Here is a 9,037-nt window from a genome sequence, read left to right as displayed (position 1 = left end):
TTCTGTTATCTGGCTTTTTATTTAGTGCTCTTACCAGGAATTAGAATTTGGTTTATGACATTGCATGTGCTAGATAGTTACAGGCACAGCACTAATACTCTAGGATGGTGATCCTGGTAAATACTACATTACCGTACCTGTGTAAAAGGCTGATAGCGTCCCTGTGATCTGTACAGTATTTCTGTTAAACTAGTGCATTGACTGAGTAGAACATGGTTAAACAGACACACCACTAAGGCACCGCCTCAGTCTTTCCTCCTCCTCCCATTCTCTCGTATCACTTCACACCTCATCAGCTTCTGTAGTCAATCATTTGACGCCCACCGCAGTGAAATCACTTCCTACCTTTCCAGATGGGTTTTGACCGTCACTCCCATTTATTTCACCTGAGAAACTTCTCGTATTTTTCCTTCTTTTCGGATCTGCACCAGCCCTATGATGTCGTCAGTACTATTGTGGAGACCTTGGCTATCTCCACGGTCTTCCTCGTTTCTCTGGCAGCCAACGCAGCAGCTGCAGCCTTGGTAACCTGGGAACGCAGAGCGCTGGCCAACAAGACCATCCTGACCCTCAACCTGTTTGTGGCTGACCTGCTGTTTGTCAGCACCATCCCGGTGATCGTGGCAGCGCGCTGGACCGTGTCCTGGACTCTGGGGCATAACACCTGTCACACGTTGCTCTATGTCATCTGCATGAGTGGCTGTGTCACCATCACCACCCTGGCCTGCATCAGCGTCGAGCGGGTCCAGGCTGTGCTTCAGCTGCAGGCTGTGCCCACTCTAAACTCCAGGATGGTAACTGGCGCAGTCATCTTTATATGGGCCTTTTCTGCACTCACCACTTTACCCCTCAGTCTATTCTTTACTGTGACTGAAGTGTATGTCCACGAGCAGGTACGGTATGAATAAACGGATGCATAAAAGTAAAGCTGACTGACTGCTTCTAACATGTTTCCCTCTGCAGGAACATCTACACATTTGTACTCTTATGTGGCCTGACACAGCTGGTGAGATTGTGTGGAGCGTTACCTTTTCCGCCCTGTGCTTCTTTCTTCCTGGGCTTGTAATCATGATCAGTTACTGCAAAATCCTACAGGTGGGTTTATTTCAGTCAGGAAATCTCACCTCAGGGGTGGTTAAGTATATGTAATAATGAATTAATGCCCACTCATTTGCAGATGTATCAACAAGGCTCTGCACCCTCCTGAACATTAGCCATGTCTCTGTTTTGTGGGAACAGTGGCGCTTGAGCTTTTTTAATTACAGAAGATGAAAACCGTACCTGTGTGTGCAGCTGCACGGGATTGCATTATCAACTGTCAATATTATATGTGGCAACCAATTCTACCAGTGTGGATATTAAGCAATGCAGACAATAAGAAGCGATTATGAAATGCCACACATTGACTTTAGCTCTCAGAAGACTTGATGGGTGTTTGAAGCAACATAAAGGATCTGATCTTCCATGCTAGGCCCTAATCAATCAGGCTACATAATAAATGATGCTGCTGTAACTCTTCTTTCCACATGATAGCAATACAAAATGCCAGTGTTATGTACCGTAGTATAATTTGTGTGTTACAGATTGCTAAAAGTTACAGGCAAAGGTTCCAGACCCAGCACAGGCGGCCCACAGTGGGAGGCCCGGTTGAGTACATGATCTCCAGACAGGATATGAGGCTCTTCCGCACCCTGCTGGTCCTGGTGCTGTCTTTCTTCATCATGTGGAGCCCCATTTTCATCATCACCTTCTTCATCCTGGCCAGAAACTTCCTGGGTTACCTGTACGTCTCCTCCACGGTGTTCTTCTGGGTGGTCACGTTCACGCTGGCCAACTCGGCGCTCAACCCCATCCTCTACTCTGTGTGCCAGTTCAAAAGCCACTGGCGTAGGTTGTGCTGTGGTTCGGCGGTTGTACCACTAAGAGGTGAAACTTTTGGCGCTCCGCGAAAACAGCAGATTCATCCATGATTTTGATGACTGTTGCATCTAGTAGAAGCATAAAGCAGATGAAATATCAAATACTCTGTAGTTCTTGTGTAGCATTAGTTCATTTATTTCACGCCTTTACTGGTTTGATGCCCCTGAAAAACTTTAAAATTAACATTAAACCTGCAAATTGTAAAGAAAACTGCATAATTATAATAAATCATTCCCAATGCTTTTTAAGGGTTTAAACGCTTTATATTAACACAAATAGGCACATTTACTCTGGGGCAGCACCTGCAGGGTAATTAATTAACTCATTACAAATGATTAGTTATACAAATGAGGCCACTTGTGACACAGACTGTGACACAGTCATTAGTGATCCCTGGGATCCCTGTGCTCACTGAGCCCCGCTTCATGAACTGCAGCTCTGTCCTGAGTGCTCATCCTGTCCTGCTCATCTGATTGGAGCATCTGAGTTTCTTTATCCAAATCTAACAAATAACGAAGGCATTCTTTGACAGAAGTGCAGTTTTCTGAGTAATAGTAAAACACAATCACAGCTGCTTTTAATAGGAAGGTAATAGAAACAAGGGTTCCACCACCCGCTGAGCTGGGTTCAAACCCATGCTCATAAAAGTAGATGCAACCAATAACACCTGCATGAATGTCGCTAGAGGTTTACTGGTGAATGCTGCAGATATTTTGACCTGCATTAGAGCAGAGGAACACAGTGAACATTAATGCACTGATTTGTTTATGGCAAATCTTTGTGAGGGTATTTGTAAATAAGGAGATATGTTCTTCACTGTCTACCTACCGTATATGATCATACCTTTGATAAGTTTGAAATCTCATAAATCAGTGCACCTCTGGCTCCAGTTAGCTCCACATTTCCCTCTAGTGGGAGGTGAACCCATAAGGAGGCTTTCAGGCAGTGTATTTGTCTCTACACCTACAAAAAATACTTCGTGTCTTTAATGAACGCATGCATATTCATTTTGTGATATACTGAGTTTGAAAAAGCAAACAACTGATTCTGGAGACTGTAAAATGTCAGCGGCTCCAGACTAAGGCATATCAGTAGCTGGGGCCAAACACTAGACAGAGTGTGTTTCATTCGGAAGATGAATGATGACATTTACAATGCAGAGACACTAGTCATCATCTTGTAGCGCAACAATAATACACAGTGTTCTCCATGCAGCCCAGGACCAATGTGTGAAAAAAGACATTTGTTGTTTTCCATTGTGCTCAGTGTTTTCACATCCAGATGTTCCACTGTGTGTTTCCTGTAACTAAATTATTAATATTCTTCAGTCGTTCATAAATGATCCTTTCTTATTGGTAACAGCTGCATTACCTCACTGTGAAACCCAACCCGGCCCGTCTAAACACATGCTTTCAGATTTCAGTAAATGAAATCATAGCGTGGTACAGGATATCAAATGTAGTCCCGTAAGGGAAAGAGAGCAACACATATTTATAAGGAGAGCTTTTAAAAGCCCAGCACATGTTTCTTCCCGAAAGCCTGTGACGTATGTGGGCCTACGAGGCCGTGAGTAAACACATTAATCTTACAACTCTGCAGGGATAGAGGAAATAATATAATGATGGATGGAAGAACACATCGTAGCTCCAGGAGGATGTACTGTACATCCAGGTATAAGTCCAGGTCCAGCACAGCTGAAGAGAGCACTTCTTTGTTAATGCGTCTTTTAAAAGCGGAACAAACATGAAATCAAGTGCTGGATTGAGGCAGAGCAGATGTCTGACAGGCGGGCTTCCCTACATGACAGGTACATTACAGTGCGTGTATGCGTCTACCAGTCACCATGGCAACCGCGTGCAAACCAGGAAATAACGCCAAAATGCGCCCAACGCTGTGACCAAAGGCAAAACACGGGTTCTTGGGGCACTGGTAGCATGTCGCCCGCAGGTTCCGTTGGGCTCAGGACGTTGGCACCGCCGTTAAGCGTGCTGTGCCCGAACCGCCGCCCTATTTCTATCGCGGCAATTAATTGTCTCCGGGTTTCCCAACCCGCTTCCCGCATTGAGGACCCGTGTGCGTCTGCGCCACAGTCAGCAGTGCGCTGGCTCCTGTCAGGCTCGCGCTCCCCACAGCTGATTCGCGAGCGGGATCCTTCGGCGGCTTGACACCGCGCGTGGCGTCGTCTGAAATAATAGGCGTGGTTTTGGATGGAGATGCTCCGTCTGCTCCCGCTGGGATCCCCACCTGCCCTCGCAGCGCGCCGTGGCCGAGCCTGAGCCCGCGCCGCCACTCGCCGCCGATTTTGCGTCGACACACAGGGCGTGCGATTCCGTCTCCGCTTCGAAGGGCGCACCGCGATTTCGGCCGCGTGGACGCGAGGGGGTTGCGGGCTTCTCATCACCTCCGAGGCGGCGGCGCACAGCTCGGCCTCCGCGCGGGAGCCGCGCCGGCAGAGCGAGCGCGGCGCAGCGCCCCGGTTCACGCGCAGGGCTGTTCGACGCGCAGGTCGCGCCCGCAGTGCTTCGCGAGGATGGAAACGACGCGCAAGACACCGAGGAGATGGCAGTGGCTCGGCGCCTTCGTGGTGATGTCTGTTTTACTTGCGGCGGACGGCAAGAAAGCCAAGCAGCTCTCCTGTCCCTCCTTTTGCACATGTACCAAAGATAACGCGCTGTGCGAAGGCGCAAAACTGATCCCTCGCATCTTCCCCTACGATGTCATATCAGTGTAAGTCATGCTTATTGTTTCATTATTAAAAACAAGCGTGTTGTCATTTATAGACATGTGCAGACTGTCTGCTCAGTTAATGCGTGGATTTCCAACGCCACATCCAGGGAAGCGACTCGAGCGCGAGACAGTTGGAGCTCTGAGAGTAAACGCTGTCTGTCTGTCGTGTTTTTCCCCCCCTCCTCAGATCATTCGTCAAGTCCAAGTTCACAGAAATCCCGAACGAGAGCTTCATCCTCACCCCAGCCCTGCACCTCCTGTGAGAGACCTCCCCGGAGCTCCAGCCTTTGTTGCATGTTTTGCCCAACGCCATGTTTAATTCTCAAGCCATCTCGTCTTCACTGATGACACACACTGTAACAATGCAAGATAAATGATCGCCTCTGTATTGGATCAGGGAGCCTACACGCTGTTTGGCCATGGCAGAACCTCGGCGCCGGGCATCCATCCAGTTGTTGCCTTAAATGCATCTGTATCAGCATTGATTTCAGGGAATCCCTGCTTTTGAAGAGGGAATCCCCTCCACTGCTCCCTTATGGGGTGGAGTCAGCATGTCCTTCAAAACAAGCAGGAATAGCACTGGAGTATTCCCCCTTGTATTTGATGTATTTATACTATTAAGAATAAAGGAGAGCGTGTCCTATCACAGATGCCTTTTTAAAGAGTGCAAACCTAGCAAATAAGTGTGCTATGATCTAAATGGTGACCATGAATGGAAAGATACTAAGCACGTGTCTCTCTTCAGCCTGTTCACAGCCAACAACCTGGAATCTATAAATGAAGATGCTTTTCTTGGTCTTCCTCATCTGGAGTATCTGTAAGTGAAAACGCACACTGGAAGCGCCTCCTTGAAGTCGAACCCGTCGTCCTCCTTCATGCCTGTCACTCACTGCTGCTTTCAGGTTCATCGAGAACAACCAGATCAAGTCGATATCGCCGTATGCTTTCCGTGGACTGAAGACTTTAGTGCATCTGTGAGTATGTGACATATGCGATGCAACTTCCTGTGGAAATAAACAGAGACCCTCATCAGGATTAATGCCACAGCTGAAGCATGCGAAGTGTGACTATCAGCGAGACAATGCAGCTTTCTTCATTTGTTACAGTGTTGTAATCTCACTGCAGGTGCAGACATGCAATGAGACACTGACAGTGTGTATTACAGAATATTATGAAACCGCCCATCATTCAGTGACTATTAATGAAAACAAATCTTGTCATTCTCTAGCTGGATGAACTGTAGAGGTTTGTGGCACTTTTTTTTCTGACTTAACATCTTATGGTCAACACTAAAAAACTCTGAAATAACAAAAAACTCATGATATACGTAGAAGATAATCTCATTTTATTTAAGATTAGCAGGAATGTGTCTACTGCAGCCTTGTGAACAGCAATAATAACTTTGTGTTCCCTCCCTCTTGAGCAGGGAAAGCCATAAAATGCCAGAGGGTGCAGCGCTAAAAATAACGTTTCCTCCAACTTACAATAAGCAATGTTCCTGGCTCCTGTCTCCAGGGTAGCAATATATGACCAAGCTGCTGAACAGATGTCCTCACACACCGCAGCAGGGAAGCGCTGCACAAACCACATCCTCATTTGGATTTTGTGAAGCCCTGGCAGTTCCTTTTGTGTTGCTATCATACGCAATAAGAGGATAAGAGGGGGAAACGATACTCAGCATATCTGATGAGTCCTCGTGGCGTAATTTATATATTTTCCTCTTTTTGTTGCAGGAGTCTGGCCTACAACAATCTGGAGACTTTGCCCAAGGATTCATTTAATGGTCTCGAAGCCCTAACGAAAGTGTAAGTATGAATGCGAATCCAGCATTGTGCTGTAAGTCACGGAGGGATAGAAATTAAAGTGCATAGCATAGTGGGTGCCATCACAGACAATGAGCTCTCTGTACAGCCTCCTATAAATAGAGCACTGTATCATTATTCAACTTCAGCCAAGGCTTGGAAAACGTGTGGGCAGCTGGCGCTTTTAACACCATTAAAATTACATGCGGCAGCGAGGAAGAGAGACGCTTTGCAATTCATCACCCGCTGAAGATGATCAGTTGTTCTACACAGCGTCCCCTGAGCACACAGTGAAGAAAGCGCATTGAGCTTGAGGGTCCATTGAGCCGCTTTCGTCTCCTCAGAGACCTGCGGGGCAACCAGTTCACCTGCGACTGCAAGCTGAAGTGGCTGGTGGAGTGGATCTACAGCACCAACGCCACGGTGGACCAGATTTACTGTAAAGGCCCGGCTTCACAGCTGGACAAGAAGATCAACGACCTGGTGCCGAACTCGTTCGACTGCATCACCACAGGTGGGTCCAGTCGATGCGCGGTTCTCTGACTTCTCAATTCTAATGCAGGCGCTTAAACGCAAGAAGGTGTTTTTGTTTCTCTCAGAGTTCGCGTCCTACCAGTCTCTGAAGTTTGAGTCCATATCAGTGGAGGCCTTTTCCTTTGGTAACGACCAGTATGTGGTGTTTGCTCAGCCCTTCATTGGAAAATGCAGCTTTCTAGAGTGGGATCATGTGGAGATGGTCTTTAGAAACTTTGACGACATTGACAGTAAGAAACAGTCAAACAACCATAATATGTATTAGCTAATCGCTAGAACCACTAGATGATGGGAACGGGCTCTGTTTTTATCCTTTCTCTTGACCAGGCACATCCACTGTGATTTGCAAACCCATGGTCATTGACAACCAGCTGTTCATCATCGTGGCTCAGTTGTTTGGAGGGTCACACATCTATAAGCGTGACACGTCAGCCAACAAGTTCATCAAGCTTCAGGGCATCGACATCCTCAAAATCCGCAAGCCAAACGATGTGGAGACTTTCAGCATCGACGGAGAATCCTTCTTCGTCATAGCCGACAGCTCCAAGGCCGGTTCCACCACGATCTACAAGTGGAACGGCAACGGCTTCTACTCGCACCAGTCGCTCCACCCCTGGTACCGAGACACCGACGTTGAATTCATGGAGATCTCCACCAAACCCCACCTGATCCTGTCCAGCAGCTCCCAGCGGCCCGTCATCTACCAGTGGAACAAGGGCACCAAGCTGTTCGAACGGCGCACCGACATCCCAGAGATGGAGGACGTGTACTCCGTGAAGCACTTCCTGGTCAAGTCCGAGCTGTACATCTGCCTGACGCGCTTCATCGGCGACTCCAAGGTGATGCGCTGGGACGGGGCCCTCTTCAGGGAGCTGCAGACCATGCCCTCGCGCGGCTCCATGGTCTTCCAGCCCTTCGCCGTGGGCAGCTGGCAGTACGCCATCCTGGGCAGCGATTACTCCTTCACTCAGGTGTACCGCTGGGACGCCAAGAAAGGCGAGTTCGTCCACTTCCAGGAGCTGAACATCCAGGCGCCGAGGGCCTTCTCCCCCGTTTCCATAGACAACCGGCAGTTCCTGCTGGCATCCAGTTTCAAAGGGAAAACTCAGATCTATGAGCACCTGGTCATCGATCTAAGCAATTGAGCAGCTGCTTCTTGTACCGACCGATTGTTGGTGTGATCCTTGTTGTGGGGTCTTGTGCATCTAGAGAAGGCCACACTGTACATTTGATCCTAACTTGAGACAGCCAGGCGTCACTCTTATTTATTTTTGAGAACCATCTCAGAAATGAGTTGCATGCATAGATGTGATACTGAATGCATGCATCAAAGTCAACTACACATGGCTGAGATACATGATGGGTCGAATGCTTGCGTCTCAAGTTAGGATTGGCCTCCAAAACACGACCGCATGTCCGGGGCCTCACAGACTGTCTCATCCTGAACATCCACGCTCATTAATCATTGCCCAGTTCCTTAGCTTATTGTTTTCAAAGGTCATGTGTCTTAACAGTGTTTATACGTTTATAATATCATATATTTATCTACAGAAAGTTATAATGAAATGGTACTTTTTAACCTATTAACGTGTTTAACTGAACAAATCTGCCAAAATGAAACGTTTACATTTTTCTCTTTCCACTTATTCTAGAAGAAATTTGTAAAACACGCTTTTGTAAGTTTGAGAGGGACCACACCTGTTACATATTTGTTAAAGGACACTGAAAATATTTTGTAATTTGGAAAATGAAATGCTGTGTGAGAAGCCACATGTGTGTCCCTGCAACTCCACATTTTTCTTGTAAATGCTTTGTAGTGGCAAATACAGGCGTTCATAAACGGTGTGGAAAACGCGTTTTCACACACTTAAACTGTAATGGGGGAAATTAGCATATACATCATAAGGCTTTAACTTTAAAATGTGTATGCAAAATACATTGTTACCTGTGTCATTAGGATTAAGCTATCCGCTATCCAGTACCAATAAAGCTTTACATCATCCCGTTCTCATCTAAACATTGTGCACGGTGCCGTCGAAGCGAAGCAACTTATA

At 47.2% G+C, this 9,037-nt stretch overlaps 2 protein-coding genes across 2 annotated transcripts; both read left to right on the top strand.

Annotated features, from left to right (window-relative positions):
• The first annotated feature begins 36 nt into the window (after positions 1–36).
• Positions 37–3,991, top strand: LOC114842068 (free fatty acid receptor 4-like). Its single transcript, XM_029127552.3, has 3 exons — positions 37–893; positions 964–1,095; positions 1,584–3,991. The coding sequence occupies exons 1-3, from the start codon at positions 354–356 to the stop codon at positions 1,968–1,970; spliced, it is 1,059 nt and encodes a 352-aa protein (XP_028983385.1). The 5' UTR covers positions 37–353; the 3' UTR covers positions 1,971–3,991.
• A 69-nt stretch (positions 3,992–4,060) lies between these two features.
• Positions 4,061–9,000, top strand: LOC114842066 (leucine-rich glioma-inactivated protein 1-like). Its single transcript, XM_029127546.3, has 8 exons — positions 4,061–4,647; positions 4,835–4,906; positions 5,393–5,464; positions 5,550–5,621; positions 6,381–6,452; positions 6,794–6,963; positions 7,049–7,213; positions 7,311–9,000. The coding sequence occupies exons 1-8, from the start codon at positions 4,451–4,453 to the stop codon at positions 8,126–8,128; spliced, it is 1,638 nt and encodes a 545-aa protein (XP_028983379.1). The 5' UTR covers positions 4,061–4,450; the 3' UTR covers positions 8,129–9,000.
• Positions 9,001–9,037: the final 37 nt, after the last annotated feature.

Source organism: Betta splendens, chromosome 15 (assembly GCF_900634795.4).
Source record: "Betta splendens chromosome 15, fBetSpl5.4, whole genome shotgun sequence".
NCBI classification, from domain to species: Eukaryota; Metazoa; Chordata; class Actinopteri; order Anabantiformes; family Osphronemidae; genus Betta; species Betta splendens.
This window is presented reverse-complemented; position numbering and strand designations above follow the sequence as displayed.

Coding starts and splice junctions, on each gene's coding strand:
- LOC114842068 (XM_029127552.3), top strand. CDS start 354: ATGGGTTTTGACCGTCACTCCCATTTATTTCACCTGAGAAACTTCTCG. Junction 894..963: donor AAGTGTATGTCCACGAGCAG/GTACGGTATGAA, acceptor TTCCCTCTGCAG/GAACATCTACACATTTGTAC. Junction 1,096..1,583: donor GTTACTGCAAAATCCTACAG/GTGGGTTTATTT, acceptor TGTGTGTTACAG/ATTGCTAAAAGTTACAGGCA.
- LOC114842066 (XM_029127546.3), top strand. CDS start 4,451: ATGGAAACGACGCGCAAGACACCGAGGAGATGGCAGTGGCTCGGCGCC. Junction 5,465..5,549: donor CTTCCTCATCTGGAGTATCT/GTAAGTGAAAAC, acceptor TGCTGCTTTCAG/GTTCATCGAGAACAACCAGA. Junction 7,214..7,310: donor AAACTTTGACGACATTGACA/GTAAGAAACAGT, acceptor TCTCTTGACCAG/GCACATCCACTGTGATTTGC.